Below are 17,590 nucleotides of genomic sequence, written 5' to 3' on the forward strand. Positions count from 1 at the left end.
CTTTCCCAATCCTTTACCTGCCTTTGAGTGTCTGCCAAAATGCAAGTGATGGTGGCCAACTCCCTTGCTATTATTGCAAGCTCTGAATAGTCTTTGCCTGTTCTCATTTGGGTAACTTTCATTTATTTCCACAAAAGGAATACTGTTAATAATTGTGCTTGATCAAGAGGCAAAAATCGGGACTGTCTTGAGTAAATCAGGACATAGATCACCCTAATTAAGATGCACAATTAGACAAGAGGCTGTTTGCTAGTGAGATACAAAATTTGGGAGGGCAAAGGTATGATGAACAGAAGGTGAAATGTGCCACTACCACTAGGTGGGGTTGCACCATTAAAGAATGGAGGACAATTCAATTACTGCAGGAAGTTCTTGAGATGTACATGCACTCAAGTTACTATTCAGTAATGTTTTTGGTTTAGGTGTATGGTACTGTAAAATCTAAACCCTGGAATTAAGGTAAAATTGTCTTCAGGGCAATGATTACTGGAAATAATTCCAATGGAAAATGTTCTAGCCTACAGTTATTGATGCCTAGTGTTAACTTACTTTCAGTTATCGCCTACTGCACCTGATGGAGTAATTAGGTGAAAAACACACTGCTTGCCCTTAATAAGTTTGCATTCTAGAGTACTTAAGGTCCAAATGAGTTACATAATTTTCAGAGCCCAGTGCAAAATTAAAATAAGGGGCCACTTGTTCAAACAGTATTAAGAATTTCAAGATAGCAACTGCAGAGCATTAAACCAAGCGTGGAGCCTTTCTGAGCACAAAGCCCTTTGCGGCTGCATAGATCACACACCCATGAAGCTGACCCTAAGTGTAGAATAGTACTCTCCAACAAATTATAGACTAATACACTATGCTGCTTGGTATATGTTGTAATGCTGCTGGGCCCTTTAGCCTGTTTTAGTCTATGTGGTACATTTGGTATGCACAGAATAAAATTACATTTAAATAGTTACTGGGCAATGAGTATATTTGTGCTATTTGCTGTAAGGAATCTTCACTAAAGTTTAATCAAGCACGTAAATACTTAATCTAATTTAAAATATTATACAAGTTACAATTATAATTATTTTGCTTTTCCCCACAAGACTCACGGGCAGGGCAGGGACTTTTACTGGTAGGTATTCAGTAAATACTTGTTGAATGAATGAAAGGAGGCTTCACTGGGTGGAGATTTTAATAAAAGGAAATATCAGGAAAGGCTGTAAGGGAATGGTTAGCTAGGATGCTGAAACTCATAGGCTGGCCAGGAAGGACATTGTAGATAAGAGGAAATGTCAGTGAAAGCAAAGTGCTGTGTATAATTTATTTATCTGTTTATCATTATTACCTTCCAATAGAACTATAAGTCCCATAGAAGCAGGAATCTTTTCTGTTTCTTCATAGCTGTACTCAGTGCCTGTGACATAGTAGGTCTTCAATAAATATTCATTGGCTGAATAAATGCAGGCAATGCTGCTTAGCTAAAAGCAGAGTACCTATATAGTGAAGAAGTAGGAAATGAAGTTGGAGCCACGTTGCCCAATGTTTTGAATATCAGAGTGAGAATCTATACTTCATCCAGTGTACAGATAACAACCATTAAAAAGAACAGTGTTATACTCTAAACTCTGAACAGAAAGTAAGTCAGTGGTACCCTGGCTAGAAGATTATCTGTTGTCGACTGAAAAAATGCATGCCCTAAAAGTTGAGGATTATGTTTTATTTGGCAGACTTACTGAGGACTATACCCCTGGGAACCAGCCTCTGCGATAGCTGTGTGATCCAAAGAGGTAAGGGAGGAGCCAGGATGCATAGGAAGTTTTGCTGAAAACAAAAACAAAAACCTTTAGTTGAACATCAAAAGATTACCGCTAATCACAAAAAACAGACATCTCAAGTCAATGATTTTAGTGCTTTTTTATGTACGGGAAGATGCAAGAGTCTGGCCTTATTGAAATTATACCTATGATATGCACCTTAACTATCTAGGGTCAGTATCCTGTTTTTCTCCATCCTGAATTCCTCTCAGGGTGCACCACTGGGGGCAGCAAGAGTGGCTGATGGCTTTATGGCCACAATATCCTTTGTTTACTAAAATGGCAGGCAACATGCTTTATCCACACTGTCAACATCTCACCATCTTCTCTTAATTCCATCACTACTTAGGCCACACTTAATATTGTCATAAGCCAAGTAAGACCTCAAATAAGAATACTGAAAACACGATTAAAACAAGCAAACAAACAGAAACTAAAGCCAGTAAATTTTTTGATAATGGTTCCTTTATTTGTGTCTCCTTCGCTGCAAGATGAACTTCTTGCTGGCAAACACATACGTTTAATAAAATTCTGGGCAGTTTCTAAGCCAAGATGGAGTCTGCCACTGGATGTGCTCAATGAATTATCTGTCGAAAATACCATAATAGCAAGTAATTTCCAAATGTCACAGATGGTTTGGTTATCTGGGTAAGCTAATCTTTCCTTCTCTTTTGACACCAAGCCCCTTTGTCGGGTCTCAGTAATGCGCGTCACTGGGTGGGAAAGCAAGCAGCAGGGTGGCGGTGTGTTTTTATCCTGATCTAATCGTCCCAAGTATCTAGTTTTTGTTTTGTTAAGATTCTAAGTCAAGATTAACTTTACATTCGCAAACGGTGCGCCTGGAACGCCTAGAATCTGACAACCGAAACCGGCTACAAACAGATGCGTGGGACCAGGCGCCCGCACTAACCTCCCCGCAGCCGCCTATGCGCTTCACCTCACAGTTGGGAACAATAAAGTTGAGCGTGTTCAAACGGGTCCTTGTCTTCCAGGGCCTCTCGGACAAGCCTGTAAGATAAGACTCCTAGAAACTCCCTACTGCTTTCAAGTCTTCTCTGTGTGTTTTCGGTAGTTTTTTTTCCTCACTCGCCATACAAAACTCCTGAGGGGAACGGCACGGGCTAGGCCGGCTTGGGGAGCATTTCTCGGGGAAGCCGGCCCGGCGTTCGCCGCGGGCAGCCTCGGGGAGGCCCTCGGTTCACGTGAAGCCCAGCCTGCGGCGACGGAAGCAGAAGCGATGAAGCCCAGGCCCGCGAGGTTTGTGGATAATAAGCTGAAGCAGCGCGTCGTCCAGGTGTGTATCCCGAACGGCCAGGCCTCACAGTGGTCCGCGTTCGGTGGCCAGGGTCACCGCAGGCCCCTTCTCGGGGGGCTCCCAGCTCGAACCCGATTAGCCGCCTGCTCTAGTCTGGGTGCGGGCGTGGAGCTGTTGACAACTCCGCTTCTTTGCGAGCGGTTCGAGGCCTTCTCATTGTGGGTCGGGGTTTCACGGAGCAGCCCGAGACCGTGGGAGGCTGCGGCTTGATGGGGCCCAGCCCGGATCTGCTTGACCTCAGTGCAGATCAGCAAGGAGAGTGCAGATGGCCTTTGAGTTTAAATCTTCCTGTCTTGTGAAGTAGGGACGGAAACATTCTTCGAAAGCCCGTGTGGGCGAAGCGCTTTGGGGGCCATGAAGAATACGTAAATTTCCATTCTCAGGAAATTTGGGGTCGGGTTGGGACACAGTAAAAACAGGTACTCTGGATCTGACTTTATAATGGGCACTTTACCTACGGTTTTTTTTCATTTTCATAATCACCAGTGGAATGCATTGTGTGGTAAATGTCTTGGAATGGTATAGTCAGCACGCAATCTTAGTTAGAAAGAGAGACAGATACTTTAAGAGCTATATACTCTCTTTCTGTCTCTTTTACTTTTCCGGCCACTGTACAGTCTCCTTTTTGGATCTGTCTCTTCCTACCATCTGTTGGAAGTGCCTTTGAGCACCTGTGCTCTTACCTTCTCTTTCGTTATCCTCGTACTTCTCTCTTATCCATCCACACTTCTAGGTGATCTCATGCAGTCTAGTACCTTTAAATACTATTTACACATTCATGACTTCTAAATTTATATTATAATCCAATGCAGATTTTATCTTGAATTCCAGATTGATATGTCTGGCTGCCTACTCAACATCTCCTCTTGAGTGTCTGATAGATATTTCAACTTAACGTATACAAACTAAACTTTTGATATTCTCCTCCAAACCTGTCCTTTCTTAGTGTTCTTTATCTCAGTAAATAACATCCATTTGTTAAGGCCAAAAACCTTAAGATTCATTCTGACTTTTGCTTCCTGTAACCAATTAATCATCAACCTATTTGGCTTTACCTTCAAAATATACTTCAAACCTAACCACTTTTTACCATCTCCTCCAACATGCTAGTCCATATCACACTCCCTATTAGAGTATTGCAGTAGCTTCCCAATTGATCTCTCTGATTCTGGTTTTACTTAAAGTCTGTTCCCCACAGAGCAGCCAGGAAGATCCTTTTAGAGGGAAAATTGGAGTTTGCCAGGGCCCTGCTCAAAACCCTGTGGTGGACTTTCAGACGTTTGGAGTAAAGTCCATCCGAAATAGCCCTATGTACTTTGGCCCCATCTACCTTTTTGTCCCTTTCGATCTCTCCCTTGATTACCTTGTCTTACATACACGGACCTTCTCAAACATGCCAAGCACAGGACTTTCGCTGTTGTAGTTCACTCCGTCTCAATTACTCTTCCGCTGGATGTTTGCACAACTTGCTCCTTCACTTTATTCAGGTCTCTGAGCAGTGACTCCTAATGGCTAAATCCAGTGGCCTCTTCTCAGTCCTTGCCACACTTGACTGCTCTTCAGCATTTGACATTAGCAGTTTTCCTCTCTTGCTTTTACTTTGGTTCATTATAAAAGTAGTAGGTTCTTATGGTTTAAAATAAAACCATAAGAGGGAGGGTATAAAATGAAAAGAAAGAATTCCTTTCATCTCCACTCCATTTCTCCACAGGTAATCAGGGAGAGTTTCTGTTGTATCTTTCTTAAAATTTTGTATGCATATATGCGCTTATAGATGTATTAATTTTTTTTAATCACACACATGGGCTCATCTGCATCTATTCTGCTGCCTGCTTGTTTCACTTAGCAGTATGTTTTAGACATCTTCCCACAAGTAGTACACTTGCCTCCTTTTAACTAGCATATTAGTTATCTATTGCTGTATAACAAATTACTCTAAGACTTAGCAGATTAAAGTGGTTTTAGTTCTGTTGCGTTTTGGTTTGCAGTGGGTATGAGATATACATGTATATGTATAATTCAAGATTAACTGTGGTAAATGACAGCATGTTATAGGAGTTCAGAGAAGGGGAAGATTAACAAGAACGGTCCAGCTGTGGATACCTAGTCTCTTGTCATTGGAGGCATTTATGCAGAGACTGTTCTTACGTGTTAGGGATCCTTGAGAAGAAATTGCTGTATGAAATGGGGAACCTAGACTGGATAACTAGCAAGTAGTGAAACTTGAGAGTTGATGGTTAGACCTTCCAGGTTTGAAATCTGGCCGTGTAACTTATGTGCTGGTGAGCAAGTAACTAACCTTTTAAAGCCTCCTATAAAATGGGGGGAGATTGACATCTACCTCATAGCATTGTGAGTACTAAAAGAGATAATGTGTAAAAGGCCCCTAGAACAGGTTTACCAGGCCCTTAGTTTCTTAGTAATTTTTTTCACGATGCTACTAGGCCCAAAGTAATACCTAATGGGTTTGTTTATTAAGTAGTTAGGTTCAAGCAACTTAATAACTATTTAGTCCAAATAACTTATTAGCTTTTTGAACAAATAATACAAAAAGTGCAAGGAAAGTTAATGCATTTGTATTTCATTCTTAAAATAACCACAGTTATTTACTAGTGGGATTTGTGAGTCCATTGGGCACAGCACAACTTCTCATACCTTCGGATCAGATTGACACTGCTCCTCTCATTTCGTGTTCCACCTTGATTTTTTCTTTTCTTTTTTAAAATTAATTAATTAATTTATTTATTTATTTACTTTTGGCTGCATCGGGTGTTCGTTGCTGCACGTGGGCTTTCTCTAGTTGCGGCGAGTGGGGGCCACTCTTCGTTGCGGTGCGCGGGCTTCTCATTGCGGTGGCTTCTCTTGTTGCGGAGCACGGCCACTTTGATTTTTATTACAGCAAATGCTTAAAAAGCCAGTTTTGCAAAGATATGACATCATCAAAAGGTGATTTAATATTGCAGCTGTGAATTGTCTCAGGCTGGTACAGTGGACCCTGGAACAATCCGGGGGTGTGGTGCTGACCACCTCCCCCCACCCCCACCCCTACTCAGTTGAAAATCTGTGTATAAGTGTACAGTTGGCCCTCCATGTGTGGTTCTGCGTTGACATATTCAACCAGCCCTGGGTCACCCAGTACTGTAATACATATTTATTAAAAAAAATCTGCTGTAAGTGGACTGGTGCAGTTCAAACCCGTGCTGTTCAAGGGGCAACTGTAGTTCCTGCACTGTTGGACAGATACCGAATATTACTGTGTTCCCTCAAACTTAAATTATCCCTCGGTGCTCTCACAAGTTGAGTGCTTTGTTCTGGTATATTTGGGAACCTAGGGTATAAGAAGCCCTCACCTACTTACTGCCTTATAGCTATCCTAGTTATTATTGTTGTGTTGTCATAGTGATTAATAATGTTAATTAAATTCTTTGATTCAGATTTGATAATTATTTGGTGATTTTTATTTGTATTTCCAGTATACTTTATTAATGGAGAGTTTACATTAACATATGACATGTTTGAGTAGCTCAGTCGCTTACTTGTCGATTAAAGTCACTGAGTTTGAACTATATTGTCTTGTATTTATCATGTTTTCTGTTTTAGTACCTCACCAGTAACCGATGTGGCAAATATGTGGACACTGGAGTCTTAGCATCCGATTTACAAAGAATGTACAGGTAAAGAAATGTAGTCTCCAGATTCTTGCTTTTCTTTCCTACCATTTTTAAAGTTTACATCTTGCCTAAATTTCCAACCGATATTAATAGCCGCTGGCAGTAGTTCACCAGTCCATACGTTTAGAATTCAGTTTATCTATACAAACATTTATCAGGCACTTGTGATGTGTAAGGAGCCGTCCTTGTTGCTAAGGAGAATGGCTGCTTCTTATGTTTCGCACACGACTCTGGTCAGGAGTATACTGCTTTTCCTGCTTCATTAAAAAATTAAAACCGTTAGGCATGATCTCCCTCAGTCTCCTGACTATCTAAAAATGTGTAGTAGTCTTTGAGTAGTCTTTCCACTGAAGATTAAATCCTCCTTTTGTGCCTCTAATCCCACTTCTTCTGCTCTGTTGCCTCTCTAATTGTCTCTGCTTTGTGTATTTCACTATTTCTATTTTCTTGACTTCCTTAGTCTGTATATTAGTTTGCTAAGGCTGCTGTAAGAAAGTATCACAGAGTAGGTGGCTTGAACAACAGAAATTTTATTTCCTAATGTTGTGGAGGCTCCAAGTCCATGATCTAGGCATTGTCAGGGTTGGTTTCTTTCGAGCTCTCTCCCTGGCTTACAGGTGGCTGTCTTCTCCCTGTGTCTTTACATGGTCTTTCCTCTGTGTGTGTCTGTATCCTAATCTCTTATTTTTATAAAGACACCAGTCATGTTGGATTAGGGCCCACCCATATGACTTCATTTTACCTTATTTACCTCTTAAAAGGCCATGCCTCCAAATGCAGTCACATCCTGAGGTGCTGGGGGTTAGGACTTAAAACATACGAATTTTGGAGGGACACAGTTGAGCCCATAACACTCTGCCCTCTTGCCCCCCACATTCATGTCTTTATTGTTTGCACATATACTCCCTCCATCCCAGCGGCCCTGGAAGTCTTAACCAATTTCAACATCAACTCTAAATCCACAGTCTCATCTGAATATCATCTAACTCAGGTATGAGTGTGACTGGAAGTATGATTCCTCCTGAGGCGAAATTCCTCTCCAGCTGTGAACTTGTGAAGTCAGGCAACAAGTTATCTGTTCCCAAAATATGATGATGGGACAGGCATACGATAGACATTCTCATTCCAGAGCGGGGAAATTGGGAAGAAGAAAGGGGTCATGGTCTCAAGGAAGTCCGAAACCTAGCAGGGGAAATTCCACTAAACTTTAAGAATAATCCTCTTTGACTCAGTGCTCTGTCCTGTGGGCTCACTGGGATGACTGCCCTGCCATTTGGAACCGAGTGGGAGACTGTGCCTCTCCCTGGACCTGTGTCCTCTGGGCGCGTGGTATCAGTGGCAACCCTGACACCTTCGGAGCCTCCTTTGTAGTCATTCTTTCCTTTTTTTGAAGGATAAATGTGTTCGCAGCTGCATTCCTCTTTTGGCCTGCCCTGTGGAATCCAAGAAGTCCAGTGGCCTTCCTTCATTTCATCCCTTCTCTGTCTTCTTCAGTACAAGCTGGCAATGTTGCTGCTGCTATAACCCTATTTCTAATCTAGAAAAATTACACAGTTGTAAAAATATAAACTCAGAAGTTGTTTGAAAATAGGTTTATGGTCAGTGTGAATACAGTGACATAATTATATATTCAGTGTGAATACAGTGACATAATTATATAAATATATATATATGAGAGCAAATTTATATTCTCAATTTAGATTGAGCTTAATGGGAAAATATTGGTGGAGACCACTGTACTAAACTTCTGGTTATGTTTTTCAGTATAGACTATGGTCGAAGAAAAAGAAATGCTTTTAGGATTCAGGTAGAAAAAGGTGAGTCTTTTAGTGTTAGAGCTGCATTATTAATAAAGTCATAGAAAGAATTGTTTTAGCTCATGGCATTTTTCTTTTCGTTTCAGTATTTAGCATAATTAGTAGTGAGAAGGAACTTAAGGATCTACCAGAATTAGAAGATGAACATCTGGCTAAAAGAGCAAGACACGGTGAAGAGGATAATGAGTAAGGATTATGGAATGGAGACATTTTTCCTAAAACATGAACCTGATCACGTTACATTTCTACTTGTAAAACTTCAGTGGCTCTTCATTGCCAGTGAGGCCCAGCATGATACTTACCTGTCCAGACTTTTACCTCAGACCACTGAATGCTCACTGTTCCCCAGAGAGGTCAGCTTCTTTCTTTGTGCCTTTGTGTGGGTGGTTTTCTGTAGCTGGAGTGTTCATTACCCCTTTTGGAACTTTCATTCAGCTTTCAAGAGTTAGCTTTCTTTTTTGGGGTGGGGGGGTTATAACATCTTTATTGGAGTATAATTGCTTTACAATGGTGTGTTAGTTTCTGCAGGAGTCAGCTTTCAAAAGGCTATGTTATTGCTTTTTCACGCCTTTTTGGACTCCTCCTTTCTCAGCATTTCCTTAACTCCTAGTTATAGATATTTAGTGTAGCATGTCTATCATATTATATTGAGAGTATTTGTTTACGTGTTTGTGTTACTAACAGAACTGTCTCATTAGCTCTCTTTTTCTCTGCCCTAATACAATGCCACGTACATAAAAAGGTGCCAATTAATTTTGTGTTTAAGAAGTAATATTGTTGGGGCTTCCCTGGTGGTGCAGTGGTTGGGGGTCCGCCTGCCGATGCAGGGGACATGGGTTCGTGCCCCGGTCCAGGAGGATCCCACGTGCCGCGGAGTGGCTGGGCCCATGAGCCATGGCCGCTGGGCCTGTGCGTCCGGAGCCTGTTGCTCCGCAACGGGAGAGGCCGTGATGGTGAGAGGCCTGCGTACTGCAAAAAAAAAAAAAAAAAAAAGCAGTGATATTGTTGAGTTTTTTATGACTGTGTTGCAGTAAAATTGACATACAGTAAGCTGTACTTTTTTTTTTTAAGTTCCTTTACTCTTTTTTTAAAATTTTTTTTATTTATTTTTTGCTGCGCTGGGTCTTGGTTGCTGTGCGTGGGCTTTCTCTAGTTGCGGCGAGCAGGGCTACTCTTCATTGTGCTGCGCGGGCTTCTCATTGCGGTGGCTTCTCTTGTTGCGGAGCACGGGCTGTAGGCACGTGGGCTTCAGTAGTTGTGGCACACGGGCTTAGTTGCTCTGAGGCATGTGGGATCTTCCCAGACCAGGCAGGCCTCGAACCTGTGTCCCCTGCATTGGCAGGCAGATTCTAAACCACTGCGCCACCAGGGAAGTCCTAAGCTGTACATTTTTTAAATGTACAATTTGTTGGGTTTTGACATGTGTGTATACTCATTAAACCATCACCATAAGCAAGTTACTGAACATATCCAACCTCACAGGGTTTTTTTTGCCCACTTGCAATTTGTTTCTCCTTGCATCCCTGTTCCGAGACAGCCGTTGATTTGCTTTCTGTCACTATATGTTTACATTTTCTAGAATTTTATATAAATGGAATCATAGAGTATGTACTTTAAAAATTTGGATTCTTTCAGGATAATGATTTTGAGGCTTATCAACGTTGTGTGTATCAATATTTCATTGCTTTTTATTGCTCTGTATGTATGTATATGCCACTATTTTTTTACCCATCTACCTGCTGTTGGACAGTTGGGTTGTTTCTACTTTTTGGTTATTACAGATAAAGCTACTGTGATAACTTATGTCCAGGAATTTGTGTGGAAAGTGTTTTCATTTCCCTTCGTAAATACCTGAGAGTGGAATAGCTGAGTCACCTGGTAACTGCATATTTAACTTTATAAGAAACTGCCAGACTGTTTCCAAAGTGTTTGTGCCATTTTACATTTATATCAGCAGTATGTGAGAGTTCCACTAGTTCCACATATTACCAACATTTGGTATGGTCTGTTTTTAACTTTAGATAGTCTGTAAGTATAATGTTAGCTGTAGGTTTTTTAAATAGGTACCCTTTATCAGATTGAGAAAATTTCCTAATATTCCTAGTTTGCTCAGAGTTTTTATCATGAATGGGTATAACATTTGTCTAATGCTTTTTATGCAGGTATTGAAAGATTTTATTATTGGCTTTCTCCCCTTATTAATTTGGTGAATTACATTGATTTTTGAGTGTTAAGCCAGTCTTGCCTTCTTGGGATAAACCCTACTTGGTTCTAATATAGTATTCTTTTTATATATTTAATTTTTTTTTAAATAAATTTATTTATTTACTTTTTGGCTGCATTGGGTCTTCATTGCTGTGCGTGGGCTTTCTCTAGTTGCGGCAGGCAGGGCCTACCCTTCGTCGTGGTGTGCGTGCTTCTCTTTGTGGTGGCTTCTCTTACTGCAGAGCATGGGCTCTAGGCGCGGGCTTCAGTAGTTGTGGCACACGGGCTCAGTAGTTGTGGCGCAGAGGCTTAGTTGCTCCACGGCATGTGGGATCTTCCCAGACCAGGGATCAAACCTGGGCCCCCTGCATTGGGAGCGCGAAGTCTTGTCCACTGTGCCACCAGGGAAGTCCCGATTTTTGCCAGTTTTATGGGCAAAAAAATTGATTGTATTATTTTTATTTGTAATTTTTTGAAAACTAGTGAGGTTAAGTTTTTTGATTGTTTCATGTTTCCTTTGTGAATTTCTTGTTTATGGGTTTTATCTCTCATCTGAGAGCTATTTGAATTTTCCTTATTAGTTGTCAGAGCTCTTTGTATAAAATAGCACCTCTTTTTCTATGTATTACAAATGCTTGTCACAGTTTGCCATTTGCCTTTTATTTTTGTTTATGGCATCTTTTAATTAGAGGAGTTTTGCATCTTTACCTAGTCAAGTCTTTCTACCTATTTCTTTATGGTTTGTTTATGCTGATGTACTTAGAAAGACCTCTGTCACAAGAGTGTATAGAATAATTACCTATACATTTTTCTTGTGTCTTTATGGTATTTCATTTAACTCTTTATAATTAATTTTGTTAACTTATAATTAATTTTATTTGTAGGGCATGAATTGTAGAGCAAAACATTTTTTTTCCAAGTATTTGAATAATCCACCTTTTTTAACTTGATTAGAAATGCCCCAGATTATACTAATTGAATTTAATGAATAACGAAAGAATTCATGTCTTAATTATAAAGGTGGGCGTAGAATTTATATAAATCTTTTTACTTAGGAAAGGTCCATTTCTTGTTTATTTTCTAAAGAAACTATATTAAATGGTAACAGAGTCCTATAGTTACTTTAAGCTATTAGATATCAGCTGTCAGGTATAATGAACTGAGATTGCAACTTCAGTTTGTAGTTACTAGGATTTATAGTTGTTTTTGGCCGTATTATATGAAAAACTCTTTGTACCTTCATTTCTCATGAATGGACTTGGAGAAGTTGCATTTGGTTACATGGCTTGGTCCTGTTGAATTTGTTACTCAAACTGCTTTATCATGGCTTGCTGGAATATTTCTTCTACTGGCATCTCACGTTCCTAAATGAGACCCTTGGATCTGATGGGAATTTGTATGTCACTTTGCTAGAATAAAGATAACCACAATTTATTAAGCGTTTACTATGTGCTAAGGACTTTGCAAGCTTTCATTTAATCCTCTGTTAAGCCAGTGAGATAGACATTATTTATTATCTCCATTTTATAGATAAGGAAGCTGAGGCTCAGAGAGGTTAAGTAGAAGCTAGTAACTTCTAGAAGCTAGAAGCTAGTAAAGCTGGATTTTGAATCCAGATTTCTCTGATTCCAAAGCCTGGACTCTCACTACCATAGTATTTTGCCTCAGTATATTTTCTTGTTTTGGGAAGTAATTTTTTTGGGATGTGGGAGAAAAGCCTTTACAATGTTTCTTTTCTTCTTTTTACTGAGGTATAATGAAAGCTATTCTGATGATGATTCAAATATGGAAGATTACCCAGATCCACAGGTAAGTCAGATATTTAATGGACCAACTTTGATTTTTTTAAAATCATTATGAATCCTTCTTAGAAAAGATCAATAAGGAATAGAATAAGAGACTTTGAACATCTTCATCAGTAAATAATTGAATATTTCTGTGTACAGCCTTGATGAACCCTTGGATTGGCCATCCTTCCAGTATTTGTGTGTATAGCCTATTATATAGTGGAAAGAAGGGAAGAGGATGGCCAGAAATATGGGCAGACAAGAAAAGAACGGGCAATTAATAGTAAAAATGGAGAAAAGAATACCTTTTCTGCCAAAGAGCTGGCATTGACAATAAATAGGCTTGGATTAAAGGGAAGTATGGGAATAATATGTGAAATTATTTATAATTTTCTTTTTTTTTTCCATTGATAATTAAGCTTTTGAATTTATTAACTAAGTCATGATGATACTGTTATATTTGATCCAGTTTTGAATTGATATTTGATCCAACTCATTTTCATTATATTTCATTCTATTATATTTTTTAAAAACAACCATTCTTATTTGGTTTTATTTAACTGCTAATTATGAATTTGTACATTAACTTGGAGTGGAGGGGGTACATCTTTTTGAATAGTAAATGTTTGTGAATTATCCTATTGTAAACACCTGTATTTTCTGACTGCAGTTGTTTTGAGAAGAGGTGTTGAGAGGAAAAAGTAGAAAGCTTCTTAATATAGGTAATCAAACTTTCATGAGTACCTATTGAGTAATTTATGCTAAAATCATGTTTCTACAGTCAGCAAATCAGATGAACAGTTCCCTGCTCTCCTTATACCGGAAAGGAAATCCTGATTCTGTTTCAAGTACTCCTGACATGGAGCGAAGAGAAACCACGATTTCAACACCACGGATAACTTCCAAAACAGGCTCCATTCGTTTGAAGACCCCTGCCAGAGGTTCTGAAGGAGGATGGTTTATTGACAAAACCCCGGGTGGGAAGAAAGACAGTTTTTTCTCAGACCTATCAGATGAGAAAAGTAATGATAAGAAGCCGATCTCTGAGATAGAGGTATTTTTATAGTGGAATTTTAGCCCCACGTAGTTGGAGCACATTATACCCTTTTCATTGAACGTAATATCAGGCAGATTCTTGTGTTTTGTAAAAGACTTAGGAACTTTGAGATACATGTAGAAGTTGATCACTTCCCACTACCGTCATCATTTTCATCCTAGTCCAAGCCTCTACTCTTTCTTTCCTTAACTATTGAAATAACCTTCCAACTGGAGTCTGCTTCCATTCTTGTTTCCCTAGTTTATTCTTCACACAGAGATAACTTTTTTACAAGTTAAGTCCGATCATTGTCATTCTTTTATTAAAAACTCTCCAGTGGCTTCATTCATTCTACGGTCTGAGATCTTGCAGTTGCCAGGAAAGCCCTATATGATTTGGCTGCCCTGCTGCCCTCCTCCCCCACCTCCCAGCGTTGCTTCAGCCACAGCTGGGCTGTTTCTAGAATATACCAACCAGGGGACTTCCCTGGTGGCACAGTGGTTAAGAATTCGCCTGCCAATGCAGGGGACACGGGTTCGAGCCCTGCTCCGGGAAGATCCCACATGCCACGGAGCAGCTAAGCCCGTGTGCCACAACTACTGAACTTGTGCTCTAGAGCCCACAAGCCACAACTACTGAAGCCCGTGTGCCTAGAGCCTGTGCTCTGCAGCAAGAGAAGCCCACAACAAAGAGTAGCCCCCGCTTGCCACAGCTAGAGAAAGCCCGCACATGGCGACAGAGACCCAACGCAGCCATAAATAAATAAATAAATTTATTTATTTTTAAAAAAGAAAGAATATACCAAACCTTCTCTCACTTGGGGCATTCATACTTGTACTTTCTGTTTAGAACATCTTTCCTGAGATTCCTGTGGCTCACTCCATCATTTCTTCACATCTCTTTTCACATGTAATCTTCGGAGAAAGGCCTTCCCTGACATGTAAACTAGCACATCATTGGATACTTTGTTTCCTAACCCTGCTTTATTTCTTTTTTTTTAAAGTACTTAAAAAATTACTTATTAATCCCTTGAGGGATTAATGACATAAATGGGTACACTATGAAAATGGACAAAATAAGTAGACACTTTTTTTTTATCTTTTTAAATTGAAATATACCATATATAAAGAAAAGTAAAGCTTGATGGATTATCACAAAGCTAGCATAATTGGACATAATTCTTTTTTTTTAAATTAATTTATTTATTTTGGCTGCACCGGGTCTTAGTTACAGTATGTGGGATCTTTAGTTGTGGCATGCAGACTCTTAGTTGTGGCACGTGTGTGGGATCTAGTTCCCCGACCAGGGATTGAACCCGGGCTCCCTGCACTGGAGCGTGGAGTCTTACCCACTGGACCACCAGGGAAGTCCCCTGGACATCATTCCTACCTGATTCTTTTAATGCATGGCAAAGAGGGGGTTTAAGGTAATCTGTCTCCCGGTAGAGTGGCTGTCTGTGCTCTGGGGCTTGCTGTCCAGTGTGGGAGATATTAGCTACATGTGGCTGTTGAGCCTTTGAAATGCGGTTAGTGCAAATGAGGAACTGAGTTTTTAATTTAAATTTAAAAACTAATAGTTCAGTTATTAGAAAACTTCTAAGTATACTTAGAATAACTTCTACTTTTTCAGCTGTAAATTTTATAAAATCTAAATACAAATCTAAATACAAAGTATTTCCCATGAAAATTTAGTGTCTGACTTGAGATGTGCAGTAAGCATGAAGTATCCATTGGACTTTGACGACTTACTACAATGTTTTACAAAAACAATGTAAAACATCTCAATAATTTTTATACTGACTATATGTTGAAATAATAATGTTTTGAATATATTTGGTTAAATAAAATAGATTATTAATTTTCCCCCAAAATTATTTTCCCTTGTTTCTTTTTTCCTTTTTTAAATGTGGCTACTAGAATATTTAAAATTACATATGTGGTTGGTATTATATTTCTGTCGGATGATGCTGCTCTAAGTGGTTTTCAAGCACCAAGCCCTTTGATTTGGCAAAACCTCTCCCCTCCCCTTTTGAATTATTAGTGGGCCTTTTCCAAATCTATTTACTTTAGTCATTTGTCTCTAAAGAACATTATTATCGTTGGCAAGGTCAAGGGAAAAACTTGACCCTTATGTTGAATTATACTGTTTTACGGCTGTCAGAGCAGCTCTGTCATCATATTTAATTTAGTGATTGATCAGACATCAAATGAACACCAACTGTGTAAAAGGCTCAGTGAGAAATAAAAGATGAACGTTAGTGTCTTAACTCCAACTCCAGAAGCACACAATTCAGTGACGGAGACATAGACAGGTGAGTCACTCAAATACAAGGCCGACTGTGGTAGGCTGTACTACAGTTGCAAATTTAGTGTTCTGAGTGTGAAGAAGAGATTAATTCTAATTAGAAGAATCAGGAAAGGAGGTTTTCAAATGTTAGGATATAAAATGAGAATTAAGGCTATGGAAAAGGACATCCCCAGCAGAGATCAGCCTTAAGCAAATAGGTTGGGAATAGCTAACAGGTGAAAGTGCTAGGGCAGGAATGATTTTTTTAATAATGCCCATCTTTTAAAAAAATATATTGGCATTATAATTCCAAGCATGGCACATTTAAATTTCCTTCTCCCCCCCCACCCCACCCCCAGAATTCAAAAGATTCTTCTCTTCTGGAGAGTAATAAAAAAAGAAAAGGCAGGCTAAACAGCAAAAGAGGCAAAAGGAAGAAAGAAGATCTTCAGGAAGTAGATGGAGAAATAGAGGCTGTCCTGCTAAAGAAAGGTGAGACGCCAGTCTTGTGGGTGGTGGCAGCTGTGTTTGCTCTGAGAGAGGCATCATGATTCCAAGCTATTTTGCATGGGGGACCTTCTGTGTGCAGAGACATTTACTAGAATTGTTTACTTAAAGATTATTCAATATAGTTCTGATTTGCTACTGAATCACTAATCCTTTCACCTCCTTTTTTGTTTACCAGCTAAAGCCAGGGGGCTAGAATTGCAGATCTCCAAGGTGAAGTTTGAAGATGTTGGAGGCAATGATACGACATTAAAAGTTAGTTCAAATTCAGAATTTCTACCTTAGATGGATATGGCCAATCAGTTATTCAAACAAAGCCTTTCTCTTTTTATCTAATAGGAACTGAGTATAGAAAAGAAAGCCAGGAAGGTGAGAAGGGCAAGCCTGGCTGTACTCTTCAGGGTAGTGAGGGATAAAAGAAACATGTCTTCAACTTTTTTCACCATTTTAATTATAGTGTACATAAGATACATGCTTTATAAGGAGTATTACTTTAACAGTTGTAAAAGTTACTATTTTTTGGTGTTTGTTTCAGTTACAATCTAGTTACTATTCATTGTATTTGCAAGGTAGATATTATTACAGCTTAGGAAATGGAAGCTCAGAGAGGGTATTGCTAAAGTCACAGGACAGGTACTAGAGCTGGGATTCTCAGGTGTAAGCCTAACGCCTGTTCTCTGTCTACTGTACTTTGCTGCTCCAAAGAATAGGTCCTTTCATTACACATTGATCCTTTCTCTTTGGGGCTGTGAAGATCATCGTTCCTATTTATTCCCTAACAGGAGGTCTGCAAGATGCTCATACACATGCGTCACCCAGAGGTGTACCACCACCTGGGCGTCATACCCCCACGCGGAGTTCTTCTTCATGGACCACCGGGCTGTGGGAAGACGTTGCTTGCACATGCAATTGCTGGGGTGAGGTTTGCTGACACTTGTTTGCTTTTGTAATTTTTGTTGTTACTCGTTTTTATTTTTTCTCTTTGGTCACCTTGAACCACACTTGGCATATTCTCAGGAGGACTGATCCTTTCTTCATTTTTTTACCTCTTTTCATGCTGCTATGTGTGAGATGCTGTTTTAATGTATCCAGTTATTTATATGGCAGGGGTTGGGTGGGAAGCAAAATAATACAGCTGTAAACAACTCTTTTTTTAAC

General features: G+C 39.7%; 1 protein-coding gene and 1 long non-coding RNA gene across 5 annotated transcripts in view; one reads left to right on the top strand and one right to left on the bottom strand.

Annotated features, from left to right (window-relative positions):
• Positions 1-1,345: 1,345 nt before the first annotated feature.
• Positions 1,346-2,891, bottom strand: LOC125963510 (uncharacterized). The gene is made up of 3 exons (XR_007475556.1): positions 2,719-2,891; positions 1,728-1,815; positions 1,346-1,487 (listed from the first exon to the last, which is right to left on the bottom strand). It is a non-coding gene; the product is annotated as an uncharacterized LOC125963510 (long non-coding RNA).
• Positions 2,892-2,966: 75 nt separating this feature from the next.
• The window catches only part of NVL (nuclear VCP like), a 98,957-nt gene continuing 84,333 nt past the window's right edge, over positions 2,967-17,590 (top strand). For 2 of the 4 annotated variants that reach the window (XR_007475414.1, XR_007475415.1), the window contains exons 1-9: positions 2,967-3,102; positions 6,724-6,797; positions 8,559-8,611; positions 8,698-8,797; positions 12,568-12,625; positions 13,385-13,657; positions 16,285-16,417; positions 16,611-16,687; positions 17,215-17,349. Coding sequence is in view for 2 of the 4 variants with exons in the window: in XM_004270997.4 (XP_004271045.1) it covers positions 3,046-3,102; positions 6,724-6,797; positions 8,559-8,611; positions 8,698-8,797; positions 12,568-12,625; positions 13,385-13,657; positions 16,285-16,417; positions 16,611-16,687; positions 17,215-17,349 (960 nt within the window). In the remaining 2 variants the exon portion in view is untranslated. Of the gene's footprint in view, positions 3,103-6,723; positions 6,798-8,558; positions 8,612-8,697; positions 8,798-12,567; positions 12,626-13,384; positions 13,658-16,284; positions 16,418-16,610; positions 16,688-17,214; positions 17,350-17,590 lie in introns of those variants that run through there. The other 2 variants (XM_004270997.4, XM_049705678.1) reach the window with 2 other exon arrangements.

The sequence above is a fragment of the Orcinus orca genome, chromosome 1 (genome assembly GCF_937001465.1).
Source record: "Orcinus orca chromosome 1, mOrcOrc1.1, whole genome shotgun sequence".
Lineage (NCBI taxonomy): Eukaryota > Metazoa > Chordata > Mammalia > Artiodactyla > Delphinidae > Orcinus > Orcinus orca.